This window comes from Notolabrus celidotus, chromosome 15 (assembly GCF_009762535.1).
Source record: "Notolabrus celidotus isolate fNotCel1 chromosome 15, fNotCel1.pri, whole genome shotgun sequence".
NCBI lineage: Eukaryota > Metazoa > Chordata > Actinopteri > Labriformes > Labridae > Notolabrus > Notolabrus celidotus.
Window position 1 is genome coordinate 17,933,366 of NC_048286.1, and position 22,404 is coordinate 17,955,769.

The following is a 22,404-nucleotide window of genomic DNA, read 5'->3' on the forward strand; positions in this document are numbered from 1 at the left end:
TTCTTTTAAAAAGATGTTTCTATTTCTTCCTTTAATATATTTTTGGGTCCGATGAAAAAGCAAAAGCAGACTAATGTGTGCGTGATATCATTAGATGGCGTGTGTGATAGCTTCTTACAAACTGGAGGGGTTCAGTCCGCTGGGAATAATGTTCACGAAGCAAGTGAGGCGGGCAGCGAGCAAAGCTGTGTGCGTGAGGCGTGTGCGCATGTGCGCGTTTGCGTGTGAGTGTGCGCGCAAGGCTGTGCAGAGTTTATTGAAAGAGTTCCTCTCTCCCTCCCCCCCTCCTCCTCCTCCTCCTCCTCCCTCCACCTCCCTCCCCCTCCCCTCCAGCCCAGGCAGCAGCAGCCTGGGTGGTCCCCCTCTCTCTCCACTTTGGTGAGCTGTTGCTTAGCAGCTAATAATAGGCGATGTTTGCAAAGTAATTTGCCTCTTCCTTGGCCAATGGGAGCCGGAGCACTTTTCCATCAAACCTCCCTTTTCAGGATTTGCCGAGAGGCGAACTTCTCCAAATGTTACCGCTACGGGACCGGAGTTAGACTTGACACGGACGGCTCAGACACAGGCTACTACTACTACTACTACTACTACTACTACGAGAACTACTACAACTCCTCTCTGAGACGTCGTTTCACAAACTCTCGGGACGAATGAAGACTGGAGGATCTTTACGGATTTGGGCGCATAATGTTGGGATGGAGTTTCGAGACTTGTTTGGCTCCACGGAAGACTAGAAACCATTCCCCTAACTTGTCGCCGGCTCTGCTGGATGCGCTCCTCTTCTATGTTGGATTATTATTGTCGCTTTTAGTGAACTCGCACCGTTTCTCTGTCGCTTCTCTGTTGTTCGCCCTCTTTGGACTATGGCCTCGGATCGCGGGGTCCCAGGGTCCGGCGTTTATGGAGATTTACCCCCGAGTTATACGCGCTCCCAGCCGTCTGCGAACCCAGACCTCCTCCGGAGACCCAGCTACTGCCACGCTGCTTTCGCACTTAAACAAATCTCAAAGGTGATACAAAAGCTCGCAGTTTATGTGTGGATTTACTTTGAAGGCAGCTTTCATTCAGTCGGCTCACATGAATGGAAAGTGTTTTGATTTAGTCGATATCTAAGCGTCAGTGTAGGACGCATGTGGGAATGTAGGGTAGCTCCCATTCTGGTGTCCGGGGACCACCAGAGCTCCCTGAGGGAGTCGACAGCGAAATCAGGAGAAGTGTTGTTTAACTTTGAATCATTCAGCAAGAAAGTTTAGTATGAACTTTAATTAAATGTTGATAGAGATGACAGAGATCTCCTGCTTTCCTTTAACTTGATAAAACCTCACAGAAGTCAGATGTTTCATGACACTTAAAACCCCTCAGGAATTAAGCGATAACAGCTTCCCAAGTTTTCACATTTGGCAGCATGTTACCTTTGCTGTTTGTTTGAATGGGCAGCAGATTCTCATTCATATTTTGTTGTTAGAGCCACCGGGAGGGAGTGAGAGAGTTAGAGAGTTAGTAAGTGAGGGTTTGTTCCCATCTCCGCGCCGTGTTGTGCGTGTTTTTGGCTTTGTGCAGGCAGCGGAGAGCGCACTGGCCCGGGGTCTGTTTGGAAATGTGGTGGGTCCCTGTAAAGGAATTCACTGATTGAGTTTGATCTGACAAAGCATCTTTGGACCGCCCGGATGCTTGGACGTGTTTCAGCACTGCTGAGAGAAACCACAACAGCAGGGCAATGTCTTCCGCTGCACTGACGTTTGTAGCACGGGGACTGAACAGAGATCCTGAGATTTGTATTAAAAGTTAGGAGTTGGAAATGTGTGATAAAGAATACGAGACGGAAAAGATAAAGCTTTTTGAGACCAGCTCAATCTGTCACTAGTTAAGGGAGAAGTGTCTGAACAAGCTTCCAAAACAGATGCAGTTAAATGTCAATATTCTGTTTGGCTGTTGTGCTTATAGGCTGATAACTAGACAGGATTCAATTTAAGTGTATTTTTGATGAGACAGAACTGCTTAATGTCTTAAACTGACACTTTAATCTGCAGATTTCAAGAAGTGGGTTGTTTTGCATTTGTTGAAACAGTTTTTAGGATCTTATTATCTGATTTTTCTGGACACTAAGTCTAATCATTCCTCAGAAATTATATGAATTATTTTTCCAACTGTGTGGATTAAATATTGTAAATGTAAGGTGTCATGGCAGATCTTGTCCTGGATTCAATTTTAAGTTCAGGTGATAGGTGTGAGGTTTTATTCTTAAAGGACAGCACTGACATTGAATCTGTGTTTCCTCTGTTAGCACTTTACTTGTCCTCCTGTTCTAAAAAGAGGGTTATTTCTACAGAAACACATCTTTCTGAATTCAGATGCATGTGACATCCAGTGTTCCTAGGTGTAAGTTATCACCATGTGCAACAAATGTGGACTACACTTTTCACACCACAGACTCAGAAAAATATCCAAGCTGTCAAAGTGTGTGTAAAGATGTTTTAATCTGTATCTTAACCTGGTAATAATAATCATATTGTCCTTTTCTTGCCCTTCCTCCTTGCTTGAACTCCAGGGTAAGGCGGTAGGTCAGAAAGCTCCTCTGTGGATCCGGGCCAGGTTCCAGGCTCTCCTGTTCTCTCTAGGCTGCCACATCCAGAGGCATTGTGGGAAGGTGCTCTTTATCGGACTCTTAGTGTTTGGGGCTCTGTCTGTGGGACTCCGAGTCGCTGCAATTGAAACAGACATCGAACAGCTATGGGTGGAAGGTGAGTTCAAGATATCTCTGAGCAATGTATCTGGTTTTGTTACTGCTTGTCACACAAACTCAACATCATTTATCTGTCAGGTGGGACATCATTCTGAAAGTGTTGTCTTTAAATGATGGCTGGATTTACTAACTTTTTGTCCTGAATGATAAGTGGAGAGGATGAGTTGAACATTTGGTTGAGAGTGTATTTTTGAATGACGATAGTGGCTGGTGTGAAGATGCAGGGCGGCCATGCTATAATGTCACCTCAGTACCATGATGGGGCACTAGGTGTTCAGTGACTGACTGCTTGTCTGGCTGAAATCTAAAGCAGGGGTTAGGAGGAGTTGTGGGGGCTGATATGAAGTGGTTTTTAGAACTTTTGCAGATATCTTTATGAAATCAAGATCACCTTTAAAAATCTATCACACATCATAACTTAATAGAGAGATTAAAGTGCAGATCATAACTCTAAGATGTAGTTATGACTTCATTTTGGCTCACTGACTCTGTCATGAGTTGTTGTGAATAGAAGCCTAGTTGTGTATTTTGTTTTTTGAGCTCAGAAATTTGCTCATGTTCGTTCATGTCTTAATAACTTACCTGGAAAACCACAACACATGTGACAGGGCTGCATAACAATACTATCTCTCCCTCCTCTGTCATACAGACTCTCTATCTCGTGCTTTTCTCACAGAGATTACTGCCTTTGCGATTCAAACCCTCTTTGCATTTGACACCACTCTTTCTGTGCGTTTCTAGATGTAGGTTATCTGTACATTTACAGCGATACAGGCAGCTTTATTTGGTTTTTCACACTGGCCAAATTCCTTTTAAACCCCCAGGCTTTCAGTGCCGGGGCTGATCCCCGCAGCAGATGGACTGTGTGAATGGTTAGCCATCTTTGAGGGCTCTGACCCCTCCCCCCCTCGGCTCCCTGTGTGGTCCCTAACTATTCTTGGATTCCATTCAACAAGAGGCAAGCAGGCAGGCAGGCAAGCAGGCACCACCTCCCTGAAACCCCCCCACCCACCCAGCCTCCTCCTCCCTCCTCCTCCTCCTCCTCCTCCTCACAAGAAGAGAAAATATAAGTGAATGCAGCTGAAGTTTACCCACCTGTTTTGCACGCTCTAAAAGCGCTACAGCAGTTGGTGAATATAAACAGACTCTATGGGGTTTTTTAAGCCCACCATGTCACACAGAGGACGGGGGACAGGCGGCTCCCACAGGAGCTGTGTGAGTGTGGAGGTGTTGGAGAAATCACACATAGTGGTGTCAGGAGTGAGTGTTTGCAGGCTGAGCACTTCACATGCACAATAATTTATACCCTGAATAAGACTCAACTTATACAAAACAATACTAATTGTATCTCTGGAATGATGAAGTTATGGTTGCAAAAGCCTGAATTTGCAACAAAAGCGTTTGAATTTCCTCAGTGTCCTCTTTTTCTTTTGCTTTCCCTCTGGTTAGTGTAAAAGCTTCAGGATTACCTCTTGAGCTAATTGGTGGATCCATCCCTTAAAGGAGATGTTTAGATGTTTGTGTGCCAGTTGTTTTGCTGTGGGATTCAGAGAGTTGAACGGGTTTGGGGGGTGCTGAAAAGGAATGCTGTGCCTTTAAGAGGCCGTGGCCATGTTTCTAAAGTTTCTGCCTGCCTTGTTTCCACCAATAGCCCATTGACAAAGCTGCTAGGGCCTCAATGGAGAGTAAAGTGGTTCGGTAACAAGGAGAGGTTAGTTCTCTCCCTCTGTCCCTCTCTCACACACAAAAACAGAGGAACACACACACACACACACACACACACACACACACACACACACACACACACACACACACACACACATACACTGTTGTACACAAGCCAGAGGAGAGGAATGAAATGGTCTCTAAAAAGACACCTGATTTCATATTGGCTGCCCCAAATAAATATCCTTTTTTTGTGTTTATATCTTACATAAGAAAAAGTTTACACATAATCTTAAAAAAAAGATCTCATCCAGATTGCAGCATAAACAAACCTCTACCTCATGCTTCCTAATTAGCTCAGAATAAACTAGCTGTGAATCGACACCGTATGTGTTAACACAGCCGAGAGGGTGTAAGCTATGCATGCATTTGTGTGCGTTCGGGGCATATGCTTCTCATCATATATTCATACATCCCCTGCACTACCTACAAACACACACATGCACACTTGTCAACTTTGCCACCTTGGGCGTATGCGGCCTTCCTATAACCATCTGTCTGCCTGCCTGAATTTCCTGACTGCGTGCCCGTCTGTCTGCCTTTGCTTTTGTGTATGTCTGTTTATATTTCTACCTGTCTGTCTGCCATGCTCTGTGAAGTCGGGCCACCAGGGCTTTTTTTAATTGCTTCCTCCCTCCTGGAGGACTCAAAACAGTGAAGCAGGGCACAGCAGCTGAGTCTGTGGAGAGAAAGTATAAAGAGAGAGAGATAAAGTATGGAAGGTGATGAGGTTGTTTTTTGTGCTAAGGGCGCCTTGCGTTTTATACTGACAGACTTTAGTCCTTCATTTCTTTTTTTGCCTTTAGGATTCTTGTGCGTTCACGAGGAGGCCAAGCGACAAGAAAGTAAAAAGGGTTAATCATGCCTTCAGTGCTCACACCTGTGCTGGAGAGAATAAAAGCCTCAGTATCAGGGTGTTTAGTCTGACAAGGGGATTAGGGACTATTTGTGGCTTACTGCTCAGTCACTGAGAGAATCTGAGGCAGACATCAACCATCAAAAAACCTCAAATTACTCACACAGGTCTTACTTAGAAAGCTGACAGAGAACTGTATTTTTTTCACTACAGTGATGAACACAACACAATAATAATCTCAGTCTCCCCAAATGTCTGTTCAGTAAACACACAAAGTGCTATATGTTTAATACTCGTGCGGCCACCTTTGAGAGTGTGAAACCTAGTGTTAGATGTTTGCTGAGCAACGTGTGACTCAGTCTGTATTGTCCAAAAGCAGAAAGAGAGAGATCATAAAAAGAGGTGCAGGAAGAAGAAGAGAAGAGGATGAGAGGAGATGCTGGGGGGTTGGGGCAGGAACAGGCCGGGAGGTTTACGGCTAGCTGACACTTTTTACTTGCCTGTGTTTTTGCCTGTCTCACTTGAACAAACATCAAGTGTGAGACTATCCTGTGCATGTTTTACTTCAACCACAAAGGGGGTTGTTAGTCCCTTTCTACTAAGAAGCAGCTTTGATTTCTTTTTTGGCTTTTATGTGTTTGGATAATTGTTGAAGTCTTGTTTCTAACTGTGAGGCTGTCTCAAAGGCCCGCTTGAAAAGAAGGGGAGAGAAATGGCCTCCATGTAAAAATGGTGGTGTTTACACTTACATTAGCTTAACTCATCCTTCTTGGCAGAGTTTAGGTGAGGCATGACAGACATGTACACAGACTCAAGCTGTCCAAATACGAGCGCAGTGAGAAAGGGCCTATCCGGATAGCAGGCGCACCACATGTCCCATAAAGAGGCCGTGTAGAAAGAGGAGAGGAAAGGCGGAGGTAAAGAGCATACACAGTTATCATAGAATGAATGTATAGAGACTGTATTGCTAGCCTAGAGAGCTAGCAATGGAATTAGATAAGGTGTTCTGCAGATATGAAGAGTCAGATCATTAAAGATGGAGAAAGAGATCTAGGTTGAGAGAAAACAGGACTGAGTTTTTGCAAATGAGCGAATGCACACGTGGGCATTCAGGTGTTTGGAGCCGTTTCTCTAAACAAACCTCAGAGCGGCACAGCAGGTAAATGCTATAATTCATCAGAGCGCACACAGCGGCCCAGTTCAGACAGAGAAAGAGAGCTCTATGAGGCATTATTGGAGGTGAATAGTGCGCGGTGGTGCCCCAGCTAGATAAATAAACTCCCAGCGCTCAGGGCCCAGGACCTCACTGGTAGAGAGAACAAACAAGACCAGAGTCAACCTGGGTCACTTCTAAATGTTTATTTCACCCCTCCTTCCCGCCATCCTTCAATCCAAGTCTCCTTCATTCCATCCCCTTTTTCAGCATCCCCCTCAACACACACACACACACTCTTCAGACCACCCCCCAACAAATAAACACAGGTTGAGCAGCTATGGATACATGTGCATATGACAGACACATGGCTTTTGCTTCCCAGATACATGAAACACACTGATGGCTGCATATCTGTGTTTTTAGTTTGCAATTTTAAATATGTTTTTTTTGTGTTGACTTGATATTTAGTAAAATTTATTGAGAACAGAAAAAAACATACTTTTTGTGCCAAAGTTTTTATAAAAAGAGCACAGGACTGTCACTCTTTGCAACACTGAATGCAACCCTGAAAGAGACTGCAGTGCCACTGAAAACAGGATAATGAAAACTCAATCAATATAGTGAAGCACCCTTTCTTCCCTTGCTGAAGAGCAACCTTTGTCTTTGGTTAGAGCCAAATAAAGCGGCACCAGTCACCTTAGAGTTTGCACCATTTACCTCTGTCTTTACAGCGTGAAAGTATAAAAAGTGAAGGGTGAGGGAGATGGAGAGAGGCTGAACATTTTCTTGGTACTTGGGAGGAAAAAAAAAGAAAATGGTTCTTGGGCTCAATAAATTCATTTCTGTTCTGAATGAGACCAGCAACGTGGAAAAATTTTGCCTTTCAGGGAGGGATGAATGTATGTTTCAACCACACATTAAGCAGTATTAGCGGTCAGTGGAGTGTCTAATGTGACTATTTTTCACAGTGGCCAACTCTGCCCATGATTAGCATAATTAGCAGAGGCAAGCCTATACATATGGAAATAGAAAGTGCCTAAATGCCAACCCTGGTGGAAATTTATGTGTGGTGGCTAACACCACTGGCACATCTGAATAGAATGTAAGTGAAACTGATTTTTCATGTTGTTTTGGATGTTTTTATACTGTTTTAAGGTGTGATCTTAGCTTGGTTGTTTTTTAATTCAAGATGATGGAAGCAGCAGCGTTCAGACTTTGTAACTGATCAATTTTGTCCTCTCATTTTCACACATAAATTAGGACTCTCTCCTAAAATAATTCAGCTGTCTTTGACGATTAATGAACAGATACAGCGTGCGAGCAGAGAAAAAACACACACACACACACACACACACACACACACACACTGTATTTCTATAGGTAAGATACCAAAGTGCCAGCTTCTCTTTCTTGCCCCCGGCCTCACCCTCCCACAGCCGACTCCGCCATTGTTTTACAGGCTGGGAAAGTTTTGGTCCATTTGCTTTTGTTGTTAAAAGAAAAAAAAGTACCCTCTTTATTTTATTCTGCTGTTTGTTGGGAAACATCTGAAAGAAATAGAAGGGTTGAATGACAAAAAGGGTTTGCATTCAGTCTGTACTGAAGGATTGTATAGAGGACCGGCCCATCTGCTGGGGGCAGCGTGCTGTAGGCTGTGCCCTGGCTCGGGAACGCCATAGGGCAGGGCCGGGCTGAGGAGGACCAAAAGCAGGGCACAGTCCTGATTCTGGTGGGTCCAGAGGTGACAAAAGGAGCAAGGAGGTTTTTGTGAAGCTGAGTGCCAAGCAAAGAGAAAGGATTTTTCATGTCTTTTGCTGTAAACCAAAGAAATAAAGGACTTGTGTTTAAGGAAACAGTGAAAGAGAAAAAGTAAATGATGGATAGAAGATGGCAGCCAAGGGATGGCTTTTATCTTTTTTTTATACACTAATTACACTGTATTGATCCAAACTTTACCCAAAGTCTATCTTCTTCTGAAAGGCGGTGTAGATGTTCTGTGTAGCCATTCAAAACAGGAAAAGGTAGCTTTATTGCCTTACGAATAGCAGGTAAGAGCATGCATGTCACTTCCAGCCCTCTTCGTCTTGGGTCTTCCTCCGCGGCAGCATGGGGCCTTTCAGAGGCCCCCTAATCCAGCTAATCTACCACACTGAACTTTGAAGGTGGCCTGGTCTGACCTAGCATGGCCTGGAACCGGGACTAGGCCTGTAAGCCATGAAGACAGAATAGAAAAGAATAGAATACATTTGAAACGCAGCACTTTAAAGGTGGCCTCGCCTCTGTCCCAGAGGCCAGATGTGAGAAGCCGCACATTTTTCACCGAGTAAGGGGATTCTGGGTGTTCGTCTTTTTTGGAAAGGAAGGGTCAGGTGGAGAGGAAATGAGTGAGGTTTGTAGAGACAGGGTCCAGTGTTTGCACCGTTGCACACACCCATCCATTCACACACGCACACACTCAGAGACACATGTGCGCACATATTCATACAAATGTTATATTTGTGCACCCACAGACATGAAACCATGTCTGCGCTTGCTTTGACATTTTTCATTTGCTTTTCACTTGCTCAACTTTGTAACTGTTGTGAAAGTCACTTAAGTGCTGAAGCTTGTAAATGAACTCACATGTTGCATCCAAAAAAGTTGAGATGAGTGCGAAAATCTGTAAGATGTTTCTCAAAACATCACTGACAGAACTGTTGATGTAATTAAAGGAGATGTGATCATTTGTGATCATATCTTCTTATTTTTGATCATGTTGCCAAACACAGATTAATATTTCATGCTGTAAAATTGCTCATGTAATAAAACAACCAGCCGCTGGTTGTGTCGAAACCCCGACTTCCACACTCAAAGGCGCTTTCTTCCCAGGGTGGGAAAATTTCCGGGAACTGTCTCTTTAAGGCTGTGTGGACCGCAGGCTGAGTGCAGGGAGGGGGTAGAGGGGGGAGTGAAAAGAGTGAGAAAGAGAAAGAAAAGGAGAAAGACGAGGGAGGAAGAAGAGAGGAGAGACCAGCAGATAGGAAGAAAGAGATAAGAAAAGAAAAGATGCGGTTCCTGAGTGGTGGACTGAGCAGAGCTGAGCTTGGCGGAGTGGCTGCGGAGCTCTGAGTTGGGTGGTTGGGGCCGGACCAAGGGTTGAGGAGAGAAGGCGAGAAAGAGAGAGAAGAGAGAGGACTGGCTGCCTGGGTGGTCCAGATGGGAGGAACGAGACACAAATAGCTATAATTTACTTCAGGAGGCCTGTAATTACAGAGCCAGAGTCTCTCCGAGCCACCCAGTTCCTGTTGGGATCAAAACCCCACGCTGTAGAGGTTAACATACGAAATGTCAAAAAAGGTTTAACAGATGTCAAAGAGGTCCGCGGACGGAAAAGGTTTCATTTTGTAGTAGCCCTTTTTTTGATTGGAAGTCTGTGTTGGGAGGAAATTGAGTGGAGTCGAGGAAAAGTCGCCTCTAAGAACCCTTTCTACACCAGACCAAATTTTCTGTACCGGTGAATGCTCTCTACATCTGATTTGACAGTTTGAAAATGATTCAGTAAAAGTCACTGACAATCAAATAATCTGGAAGAATAGTTTCAAAAAGTCTTGAAGAAATGATTCCACATTATTCTGATAGATTTGTACGACCAGATGTGCAAAGACTATCCAACAAGAGCATGTCCCGTTAACAGAACTGAACCAGACACTTAAAAAAAGACACCCATGACTGAAAATAAACAAGGTGACCTTATATTCTGAAGCCTCTGCATCAGTAATTAAAGCCTTGAAAGCAAAGCCTCGAAATATTGGACCGTGTCTCCAAGGCCCTCGGTCCTAACCTGATCTCACACTTTTCGCGGTGTAGGGCTGAATAGTTTGTTTTTTCTTTTCTCCCCATCAATTATAGGAGCCTGCTCTGGGCTTGGGGGGAGGTGCACAGAGTGAGGGGGAAAGAGGAGAGACAGAAAGAAAAAGAGAAAAAGGGAGATGGACAGAGAAAGAGAAAGACAGGAGCTGAAGCTGTAGTGGTTATTAATAAAATGAGAGAATATATTCAGCAAAGTGAAAGTGATGAAAAAAAGAGTGACGGGAGTTGAAATTAAGAAGGAGATTCCAAACTTCCCCCACCTCCCCCCTTTCTTCCCTCCCCTCTCTGCCTCTCTCTCCCTCTCTGGGGTTGTCATGTAGTGGGACAGCAAGAGGGGCAGACGGGCCCTCTGTGATCCAGCGCGGCATGTTTCATGTCCACTTGGCACAGGCACAGATCCCCCCGGCTGGCAAACCCTTTTCAGGGCAACCTCCTGTAATTAGGGGGCTGGAGTCTACCGCACAGCATAACACAGCTCTCTCTCTCTCTCTCTCTCTCTCTCCTTTTTTTCATGCTCTTTCTATCTCTTTTATGTTCGTTCATATTTATCTCTCTATCAATCTATTTACCTTTTTGATCTCCTTATCTCCTTTAAGCTCCAAGGCTTTTGATGTCTTTCTCCTCCCCCAAAGTTCTAAGCTGGAAAACTTAAAGAATGAGATCAAAAATGCAACTCTACAACTTCTCAATTCAAAATATCTTTATCGATATCTGTTGCCTTTAACTGAGTGGCAGAGGGGTTTTTGAGGGGGCATCAGAGGCCTGGTTTTCCCAACTAACAGGGCACATCTGCTCTGCAGAAGGAGCCAATGAGAAGCTGTATTACTCATTTCACTTGGCCAGACGCTGGCTTGTGTGAAGTTCCTTCAAAACCAACACTGGCGAGGGCCAAGGGCGTTGGTCGATATATGTGTGTGTGTTCTTGTGTAAGTGTGTGCACATATATATACACACAGCCCACTTTGTTATATGATCCAAGCGTGTGTGTGTGTAGAAAAGCGAAGAAAATAATGTGCTAATGTGAAATATATATCTATCTATCTATCTATCTATCTATCTATCTATCTATCTATCTATCTATCTATCTATCTATCTATCTATCTATCTGAAGAATACAGTACTAATTTGTAATCTTTTCATTCTTTTCTAGCTGGCAGTCGGGTAAGCACAGAGCTTCGTTACACCCGGGAGAAGCAGGGAGAAGAGTCAGTATTTACCTCACAGATGCTCATCCAGACCCCCAAAGAAGAGGGCACCAATATTCTTACCCAGGAGGCTTTGCTGGTTCACATGGAGGCCGCCCTATCCGCCAGCAAAGTCCAGGTGTCGCTGTTTGGAAAGTAAGTGGAGCGCTGGCCAGTTGTGTGAAAAAGCATTGGAGACTTATGTGAAGTTTTTAACTACATTTTCTTTCTCTTTTGTAGGTCCTGGGATCTTAACAAAATATGCTATAAATCAGGAGTTCCTATTATAGAAAATGTCATGATTGAAAGGGTAGGTTCATAATAAATCAAACACTTACTCTCAATATTCATCATGTTTTTGAATTGTGATGTCTGATCGTTCTTCTTTTCTGTTTTCTGACCCCAGATGATTGACAAGTTATTCCCCTGTATGATAATCACACCAATGGACTGTTTTTGGGAAGGAGCCAAACTTCAAGGAGGCTCTGCCTATTTACCGTAAGTCTTGGAATATTTGACCAGCTTGCATTTTTGGGTCTTTTTAAAACATTCAAGAAATTCTCACCTCTCACTGTGCTGTCAGTGCTTCCATCTAACCTGCGTTGCTGACTTTAGCTTTTGTAAGGGTCTGTGACTTTTTTACACACGCTCGATGGAGACATACAGTTGGGCTTTGAGAAGTCTGTCAGTGGGTGCTGTAACTGACAGCGGTGGTTGGTAATAGAGTTCGTTTAGGGCCCAGAGAGGGACTGGAGGAGGGAGGGATGGAGACAGAGAGAGAGAGGGGACATGGCTGCTGGAGAAAACTGGGTGGTGGGTTGGTAGAACGGAGGACAGGGAGGCGGCGGCGGTGGAGTTGGTGGTGGTGGTGGCAGGGGAGCCCTTTGGGTCAGACAATGGTAAGCATTCTTTCAGTTTACGAGTGAGTGTCCATCAGTGCAGGGGCCCCGGAGGAGGGAGGGAGGGGGGCCGGCTTTGTCAGCTCACGGCTAACACTCGGCATTCTCATGGTAATGCCCCGGGCTCCCAGCTTCCAAGTTGTCCAACAAATAAAATGGGCAGTATTCAAGCCTCAAGTCCCCCGAGAAAGACTGAGAGAGGCTACAAGACGGTTAACAGTGGAGTCTGGGCGTATTTGGGCATTTGCAGATTCAGGGTTTTTTTTACCTCCTTTTTTTTCAGGACAAAGTTCTCTTGAGAAATTGAGTCACTGAAAGAGAGTTTTTTTTAGCGTCAGAGGTGATATTTCAATTGAGCCCTCGGTTTATAAAAGATAGTTTAGCTCATGGCAGATGTTTCTTTGCAGACGACTTATTTGTTTATATTCTTGTCGAGAGCTGACAGCTGTATGTTGCATGACAAGCCAGCACACACAGAAACAAACACAAGTTTCCCATCTTTAGCATCTCCCAGTTGGCTTATGTGAAAGCAGAGCGACAGTGAGGGAGGGAAAAGGGGGTCTTTGATGATTCACACGTCTTCCAAGGATTCCTGTAAATTGCACAAAGTGTTCAGCATCTGTTGTTGTTTATCAAATGCCGTTTTAAACTTGTTTTTTTTTCTCATGTGGGGAAGAGGGGAACTTGTGGCGGTCACTGAGGCCTATGTACCCAGAGTCAGCTTCCGCTTCACTTCGGCTCTAGTTTTAAATTAAAAAAAAAAAAAAAGTGAGAAAGAGAGAGAGGCAAACTGGGGAAAAGAGTGAAGAAGAGTGAGTGAGTGAGAGAAAAACTTGGGAGAACAAAGAGCAGCAATCTATGAAAAAACAAAAGGGCCAAGGCCCGGTTCACTCAAGCAAAAAGTGTCTGATAAAGGAGTGTGTCTTTGCGAGCTGCAGCAAAAGAGAGCCTGGCATGTGGGAATAGGAGAGGAGCACTCTCATGATCCACTGGAGGGAGATTGGGATTCTTTTATTTCCTTTTCTTTCTGACCGTCATCTTTTTAACTTTGCTTCGCTACAAAAAAAATGTCAGTCTTGAATGTCCATCTTGCACAGGATCTCCAAATCATGCTAGTAATGTAGCATGTCATTTTGCTTTCCTGCCCTTCTGTGTTTAGGAAGTAGACATTCAGAACGGTTGACTGGATTAGTTGATTTTTGAAGGTAAAAGAAAGCTAATCCTTCAAGTGGAACATGTAGCCATAGATTGACTATAAAACTTACAGTAAAAATATAAAAGAGAAAATAGTTCATCTTAGTTGTTCAGAAGGAGTTATGGACCTGAATGTTGAGTAAGTTTAGGATTTATCTCATTTTAAGTACAGTGCCAAAAAAATGGTGTCAAAGTTCCTCCACTGCTTCTACTCTCCAACTCACCTTTCTTCCTCCCGATCCTCCCACTTCCCTCCCTCCTTATCAAGATGTTTGGGAGGAAGAGGTAATCGTTATGACTCAGTGCAGGACATTTAGGAATGGAAGTGAGCAGGCAGCCACCATGCCTTTTCCCCGAGCATTGTGGCAGCGTGAAACAGGATAATAAACGCTATTTTATCCTGTATCTGCAGCTAGCCTCCTGCGTAGCCCAGCACAAGAGAAAGAGAGAGAGAAGTAAACTGAACTAAAGGAATCATAGTTTCTCTTCTCCTTGTAAGCATGAGCAGGAATGTAAACCTGTGGGCACAAAGTGATAAAAGTTATTTTACAGTTTCTTCTCCAGGTTATTGTTCGATTGGTTTTGCATTATGCTTATTGTAAGTGTGTTTCTGCTCTGCAGGGGTATGCCAGATATCCAGTGGATGAACCTAGATCCAGTCAAGCTGATGGAGGAGCTGAGTCAGTTCACTTCACTGGAGGGATTTAAGGAGATGTTAGACAAAGCGCAGGTGAGACACAAATACTGTACATGCTGACAGATTTACTGAAAGACACTGTAAACCACAAGTTGCATACTTTCCATACTTATGTGACACTGTTTAATTCCATAGGTGGGACATGCGTACATGAACAGGCCATGTCTTGATCCCTCAGACCCTGACTGTCCTCTTAGTGCTCCCAACAAGGAACAAGGAGAGGTAAGACCTCACATTTCACTCATTATAAACGTAATAACTTGAAGAGAGGTGGCAGCAATGCAGAGAAATATAAGGAATCGCTGACTCATTTTCCCCGTATCTGTTCCTGTGCTTCTTGTCAATTCAGAGCCCTGACATTGCTGGGCGTCTCCAGGGTGGTTGCCATGGTTTCAGCCGGAAGTTCATGCACTGGCAGGAGGAGCTGATCCTGGGAGGGCGGGTCAAGAGCAGCCAGGATGCTCTGCTGAGGTGTGTGTTCATACAGGGTTGAAAATGTGTGTTCATACAAACAGTGTTAGGGGTATATTATAGTACAGGATGGGTGTATGAACACTTCCAGTCTGTACATAAGCCTGTGTGAGTGTAGGATCTGTGTAACCCCTAATAACCTAACACGCATGAAAGGAATGCCTCGTACAGAGAGGGATCGGTTTCCTGCGTGACCCTGGTCTAGGATAGGCCAATTACAGATGAATGACAGACCCATAAAGCCCCCCCACTGAGTTACACATTTGTTGTGCTTGAGACCAAAGAAGAAGAAGAAATAGAAGAAGGGAAAAAATTAAATTCACAAACTCTTTCTGCTGAGCTTTGAACTTTCCCATCGATTTAACTTAATCTAAGAGCCAATAGACATAGAATGACAGCATTGGGTCAGATCTTACATCATTACTCACAGAGATTCACCCATGAATGAAAGAGGAATCCAGTCCCACCTGCACAAGGCACACTCACTCTCAGATGTGATTTATGATCATTTCTTTCACAATTTGCTCGGCACTGCTGCTCGCTGTGACTCTGCCAAGAGAACCTGAAGACATTTGGGATCACAGACAAGAGGACGGCAGACAAGCTGACTAGATAACACCTGCTTTTAGTTGTTTACACTGGCAGGCAGGCAGGCAGACAGACAGGCAGACAGACAGACAGACAGACAGACAGACAGACAGACAGACAGACAGACAGGCAGGCAGACAGGCAGGCAGGCAGACGGATCCCAGAAGAAACGACACCTGCCTTTATCCATTCACAGAATTCCTGTTCCTGTAGCCAAACAGTCTGACTGGATGATTTTTAATGTGCTAGTTGTGAGATGGAGGTCGTAACTTAGCTCAACACACAATAAACCATGTTCGCCGGACATTACGGAAGTGTCCTAAGCTTGTGTTTATGTGCTTTGTAGTGCGGAGGCTCTCCAAACCATGTTCCTGTTGATGAGTCCTAAGCAGCTGTACGAGCACTTTAAAGACGACTATGAGATCCACGACATCAACTGGAATGAGGAAAAAGCCACCGCCATCCTTGAGTCCTGGCAGAGGAAGTTTGTGGAGGTGAGGACACACACATTTTATGCATATTTGAATCCTCAAAAATGGGACATATGCATTCACAAAGCTGGGGAAATAACTTGTTTTTAATTGGGCAACCAAGAAAAATGGAGGAAGTTGAGGAGGCATTTCCTTGCCCCACTGTGGTCTTGTTTTTCTTTGGTTACACACATGTGCACGCAAACACACACTCACACACACTGCATGGGACTCTTTCTGCTATGTCTGAATTCCATCAGTCTTCAGCTCCCCTTGTAAAGCGAATCACAGGGCACACCAGGGCAGTAGGTGTGTGTATGCATCCTTGTGTTTGTGTGTGGCTGTCTGTGTGTGTGTCTGTGTGTGTGTGTGTGTGTGTGTGGTAGGCCAACCATCCCTCTCTGTCAGAGCCCTAGTTATAGGAACAAGCTGTTGCTGTGATAGCTGACACCCACTACGCTGAGGGTAAGGAGGGAGGGGGAGGAGGAGGGAGGGGACATGTGTGTGCAGGAGGAGGGGGAACAAACTGAAACATTACCTGACAGAAACACACCACATTTGCTCTTGCTATAGCAGAACAAAAACAGAACTTTATGAGATTCAGTATGATGACTAAATGTGGACCGGTAAACAGCTTTGTTGAGTTGGTCGGTCGGTTCATGGCACGGAGGGGAGGGAGCCGTCTCTCCGGCCATGTGATCCCATCCCTTTGACCTTTGACCCCACAACCTCTGGCATCTGTGCTCATTACTCCTCAGTTGTCATACATACACACGCACTCACACACATGCTATCACATGTGGAAACACACACACACACACATCCTTACTCACTTTCACACACATGCACATTTCAAAGGGACAGTGTGTTTTTTTTCTGTCAGTGGGCCTGAAATGCAGGGTTGTTGGAGAGACTGTGTGTTCATTTGAATGAAAAATGCAGCTTTTTTTACTCACTAGCATCTATTTTATAGGTTTTATAATGCAGTAAATATACTGGAGCATATATATGTTGGTGTATATTACCTTTTCCATGATAATTAAAACAATTTCTGCAGTTTGAAGTATTAAGCTAGATTATTAACACATGTTCATCCTGCAGGTGGTCCACCAGAGTATCCCTGATAACTCCAGCCAGTCTATCCATGCTTTCTCCACCACCACTCTCAATGACATCATGAAATCCTTCTCTGATGTCAGCGTCATCAGGGTGGCCGGAGGATACCTGCTTATGGTGAGTAAACAGTAGATTCTAGTAAAAAACATATGCCTAGTACAATATTTGACTGTATAAATACTAAACGTGGATGTCTCCTCTCTAGCTGGCCTACGCCTGTGTGACCATGCTAAGGTGGGATTGTGCCAAGTCTCAGGGGGCTGTGGGTCTGGCCGGGGTGCTGTTAGTGGCTCTCTCGGTGGCTGCAGGACTCGGTCTCTGCTCCCTGCTTGGACTTTCCTTCAATGCTGCAACCACACAGGTACAACACTTTACAGAAAACTTTACATTTCTGTGACTTAAAGGCTCAATTATTTTAATCCCAGCTCACTCTTTAAATGTTCATTCTGACTCTTTCCCATCAGGTGCTCCCCTTCCTGGCTCTTGGAATCGGTGTGGATGACATGTTTCTGTTGGCTCATTCCTTCACTGAAGCTGCGAGTAACATCCCCTTTAAGGTACCTTTAAGATACTCCCTCTCTTTTCCTTTCATGTCCTCTTTTCGCCTTCCCCCACTCTCCTTTAAACTCTTTCCCTCTTGATTTTTCAGGATCGAACAGGAGACTGTTTGCGTCGCTCAGGCACCAGCGTGGCTCTGACTTCCATCAACAACATGATTGCATTCTTCATGGCTGCTCTCGTACCCATTCCTGCATTGCGAGCTTTCTCTTTGCAGGTATGTTTTTCTACTCACACACACACACACACACACTCTCTCTCATCCGTATGCGCACAGACATAAACACATGCAAACAATCGCTCACCAAGAGGCCTGGGGCTCCTTTGAAAATGAAAGAGATAACTTAAGAGAGGTGACACATATTCAGAGCGAGGGAAGCCTTTGTTGCTAGTTTTATTACTGCTGCACCTATAAGGCCAACTTTTCTTCATATGTGCGTGTCTCTGTGTCTGTACATGTGCATAACTGTGTGTGTGCATGTGTGTAATGTGGAATAATCAGAGCAAAGAGAGTGATAAACAGACAAAAAGAGAGAGAGAGAGAGAGAGGGAGAGAGAGAGAGAGAGAGGGAGGAGTGGATCAGTATATCACTGGCCCGTCAAGGCGGTTTGCTCTGATCTGTGACTAACTGTGGGTGGTCTGAAATGCACAAGCACACACACAAATACACACACGCAGACATACACAGAGTGGAAACCACAGCCAGTTAGAATGTCAGCTTCAGGGAATGGGGTGAGTGAAGGGTGATGGTTTTGCTCAGACTCGCAACATATATATCCTCCCTCCTTTTTTTTCTCCCAGTCTTTCTTGTAGTTCTTTTATTTGGCGTTCTTTTCTTCTCTCTCTCCCTCGCTGGCTCGCACACTATTCCTGGCTGGTGATTTAGAGTAAGGCTTTCTCTGCTTTCTGGGCTGTGGTCTCAGAGGCAAAAAAAAAAGTAGCCCTGACTCTCCCCAGCTGGAATACAGCGTCTGTAATTTCACATAATGTTCCCTGTTTTTTCTCACATTGCTTCTCTCTCTGTATTTTTTTTTCCCCAGGCGGCCATTGTGGTCGTGTTTAACTTCGCCATGGTGCTGCTCATCTTCCCCGCCATCCTCAGTCTGGACCTCCACCGGCGCGAGGACAAGCGTTTGGACGTCCTCTGCTGCCTGTACAGCCCATGTGCTGACCGCGTCATCCAGCTCTCTCCTCACGAGATGTCAGACGGCGGAGAGCAGCCGCACACGCCCACAACGACCACAGCGCATACGCACCAATACACGGGAGGCTCGACAATCACCACCAGCACTCAGATCACAACTACAGTGCAGGCGTTCACGCAGTGTGATGCAGCAGGGCAGCATATCGTCACCATCCTGCCACCTACGTCACAGATATCCACAAGCCCGACTTCCATCATCCTCTGCCCTACTTCACAGCCTCAAGGTAGAAATCAGTCTAATTATCTTATTTTGTACATTGTGTTCTCTTAAAATCCCTGCTGAAGACTTTAAGCTGGATTTGTTTAGACCTTGACTTGTTGCCGAGCTCAGCAAATTAATTGCTTGATGTAACTTGTGTTTGTTGTGAACCAGTCGAAAATAACTACATAACACTCAAAGACATTTCTGCTTTTATTTCCTTCCTTTAGCCCTCACACCTACCCCCACCACCACCTCTGTGCCTGACCCTTATGGCTCTCAGCTCTTCACCCCAACCTCCAGCTCCACACGGGACCTCCTAGCCCAGGTAGAAGACTCCAAATCGGGAAAGAAGTGCGTCCCACTCCCTTTCCTGCACTGGAACCTGTCCACCTTTGCCAGGGAGAAATATGCCCCTCTGCTACTCAAGCCCAAAAGCAAAGCCATTGTGGTGATTTTCTTCCTCGGCCTCCTGGGCCTCAGCCTGTACGGCACCACCATGGTTCACGACGGCCTCTACCTAACAGACATAGTGCCACGTGACACCAAGGAGTATGATTTCATCGACGCCCAGTTCAAGTATTTCTCCTTCTACAACATGTATCTGGTGACCATGGATAAGTTTGATTATGCGAGGTCACAGAGGCTGCTGATCCAGCTGCACAACGCCTTCAACTCTGTGAAATACGTGGTTAGAGAAAGCGACGGAAAACTGCCCCGGATGTGGCTGCACTACTTCCAGGACTGGCTCCGGGGTAAGAAATCTGTCTCAGTTGTGTTATTTTTTTGAGTGAGTCAGGTAATAAGTAACCCTCTGTATCCCCTAAGGGTTTCTGATGATGATGTCAGAATCAAATAGAGTGCGCAGCAGGTTTTTTCAGGTGTGAGAACAGGAAAAATGGGGGGGATGTGTGAGCAGGGGGGGAGAATGTGCAAAGGGTGAACAAGAGTTCATTCCCCCTTTCCACCTGGGCTCAGGGGTGGTGTATGAGACAGGTTGGGGTCAGAGGTTATCTTTGCATCTTTGCATGTGTGTGCGCCCCAGGCTATGTCATGTCAGAGGTGCATTCAAGAGGAAGTGATAGCTAACAGGTCAATCAGAGTCAGCTGCAACAAAAAAGAAAATAGATGGAAGAAAAGTTTTTCCATTTTCAACATCAGTGCCCAGTGGAAAGCCCCAATAAGTTTATGACAAAGGAAACATAATATCTATAAATGACAACCAAAATAAATCTTTTTCTCTCTGTGTTTAACCTCACGCAGGTCTTCAGGCTGCATTTGATGCTGACTGGCAGGCAGGCAGGATTACAGCTGACAGCTATCGTAACGGCACAGAGGACGGAGCTCTGGCGTACAAGCTCCTCATCCAGACTGGCTCCAAGAAAGAGCCTTTCAACTACAGCCAGGTATGTCCACAAACACTTTTAAACAGAATCCGCCTGTCAGTCCTTTGACAATGTGTGTGGCATTTCAGACTACTGAATCACCAGCTGTCCTTTTTACAGTGTACTCTGACAAAACTCAATACAGTAAGTTAACTCTTGGATTGTTTGTCCATAGCTGACTTCCCGTCGCCTAGTGGATGCAGAGGGTTTGATCCCCCCGGAGGTGTTTTATATTTACCTGACAGTCTGGGTCAGTAATGATCCCTTAGGCTACGCTGCCTCTCAGGCCAACTTCTACCCACATCCTAGAGAGTGGATTCACGACAAGTATGATACTACAGGGGAAAATCTGCGCAGTAAGTATCATTTTTAGCCAAAGAATAATCCACATGGCTCAAACAGACATCAGAATTAACCTTTATGTCTCCTCCTCTCCTACAGTCCCAGCAGCAGAGCCACTGGAGTTCGCCCAGTTCCCCTTCTACCTGAACGGCCTCCGCCAGGCCAGCGACTTTGTTGAGGCCATCGAGAGCGTGCGGTCTGTCTGCGATGAGTTCAGCCGCAAGGGTGTGTTTAACTACCCCAACGGATACCCCTTCCTGTTCTGGGAGCAGTACATCGGCCTCAGACACTGGTTCCTGCTGGCCATCAGCGTGGTTCTGGCCTGCACTTTCCTGGTCTGTGCGATTCTGCTGCTCAATCCCTGGACTGCTGGCATCATTGTAAGTAAACAATTACCATGTCATCCTCTTCCTCATCCTTCCTGTTGGTCTTCCTCTAGCTCCTCTGCCTGTTTCTGTTGAACAATTTCCACCACAAGCTACCTCAACAACATCATTAGCCCTTTCCTCTTTCTCTTCTTCCTCTCACTTTCTTCTCACCCTCCTCAGCACAGCTCAATAACACTGTCTAGGGGGCCCCTTTTTCTCTGTGGAGGGCCAGTGCGCACACGCACACACACACACATATACACACACACACACACACGAGGACCTTTGTCATTCTAATGCAGGCTGGGCCGGCCTTAGAAAAGGAAATGCAAAGGAGCAAGAAAGGCTTTGCCCTCCTGAAGCCTTTACCTCCAACTCCCTCGCTGCTTTTGTCAGGGGGAGAGGGAGAGACTTGGGGACAGGACGGATCTGCCCAGTTGCGACCTTGGCCTGCTCAACCCATCCATCAGGGATATGTGTGTGCGTGCATGCGTGTGTGTGTGTAAGAGACTGAGAAAAAGAGAGAGAAAGCGGCAGTTCACTGGTTGGAAAAGATTTCACACACAAGCTGGTGGGACCAGTGCTCCTTCAGGGCCCCCGAAACTCACACACATACACACAAATCCACATCTCTCTGAATGTTGGTAGGGTGGGGGTGCTGCAGTGTAGCGTAACAACAGTGCCAGTTTCAGTTGGAATGTGTTTAATTTAAGCAGCACTGATTGAGACAGCAACACAACACAATCTCCTCGGACAGAGAGAGCGAGAAAGAGCCAGGGTACATGCATGTACGGTTTCCAAGCATCAGGCCGCCTCTGAAGATTTCACCCGGCCCGTATGTGGTCGAGCAGTAAAACGGCTTTTATCATTTCCAATTTAACCATGCCCCAGCTCAGAGCCCCCGCTGAGATCAAAAGCTCTCTTTGGCCGGGAAACCTTTCCCTCTCCTTGTTTTTTAAGACTTGCTGCTGCTGTTTGTATTGCGGTTTGCAGTACAGGAACTCTGCATTAGTAAGATGTTGCATTTAAATATCGGAAACAATAAAATAAGCGCACAGGCTTGCTATCTAGTTAAAAATAAGAGGACTTTGTTCTCCAAAAATGGAGACACATGTATAATACTGTGGCTTTATGGTAGTGAACGCACCATGCAGTATCAGCCAAGTGTCAATCATTTCCACCTCCTTGTAGAGGGAAGAGGAGAAAGAGAAGGTAGGAGAGGAAGGTATAAGCCTCAGGGTGGGTAACTTGAAGCCATGTGGTGCACAGGGTCAAAGATTGGGAAAGGACTCAGTCGCCAAGGAAACACATGTTCACATTACATGTGCACACGGTTCTGTTTTACTCCTAACTTCTATCTCAAGCATTAGCAGATAAAAAGGCTTCCGTTTTTGACAAC

General features: G+C 45.3%; 1 protein-coding gene across 1 annotated transcript in view; it reads left to right on the forward strand.

Annotated features, from left to right (window-relative positions):
- The first annotated feature begins 324 nt into the window (after positions 1 to 324).
- ptch2 (patched 2) overlaps positions 325 to 22,404 on the forward strand; it is a 28,668-nt gene continuing 6,588 nt past the window's right edge. The window contains exons 1-18 of the mRNA XM_034702183.1: positions 325 to 1,010; positions 2,549 to 2,741; positions 11,480 to 11,669; positions 11,754 to 11,823; positions 11,920 to 12,011; positions 14,228 to 14,336; positions 14,439 to 14,525; positions 14,653 to 14,774; positions 15,709 to 15,856; positions 16,934 to 17,065; positions 17,154 to 17,309; positions 17,413 to 17,505; positions 17,598 to 17,723; positions 18,548 to 18,935; positions 19,141 to 19,665; positions 20,174 to 20,316; positions 20,471 to 20,651; positions 20,737 to 21,017. Coding sequence (XP_034558074.1) covers positions 864 to 1,010; positions 2,549 to 2,741; positions 11,480 to 11,669; positions 11,754 to 11,823; positions 11,920 to 12,011; positions 14,228 to 14,336; positions 14,439 to 14,525; positions 14,653 to 14,774; positions 15,709 to 15,856; positions 16,934 to 17,065; positions 17,154 to 17,309; positions 17,413 to 17,505; positions 17,598 to 17,723; positions 18,548 to 18,935; positions 19,141 to 19,665; positions 20,174 to 20,316; positions 20,471 to 20,651; positions 20,737 to 21,017 — 3,183 coding nt within the window. The 5' untranslated portion in view covers positions 325 to 863. The remainder of the gene's footprint in view (positions 1,011 to 2,548; positions 2,742 to 11,479; positions 11,670 to 11,753; positions 11,824 to 11,919; positions 12,012 to 14,227; positions 14,337 to 14,438; positions 14,526 to 14,652; positions 14,775 to 15,708; positions 15,857 to 16,933; positions 17,066 to 17,153; positions 17,310 to 17,412; positions 17,506 to 17,597; positions 17,724 to 18,547; positions 18,936 to 19,140; positions 19,666 to 20,173; positions 20,317 to 20,470; positions 20,652 to 20,736; positions 21,018 to 22,404) is intronic.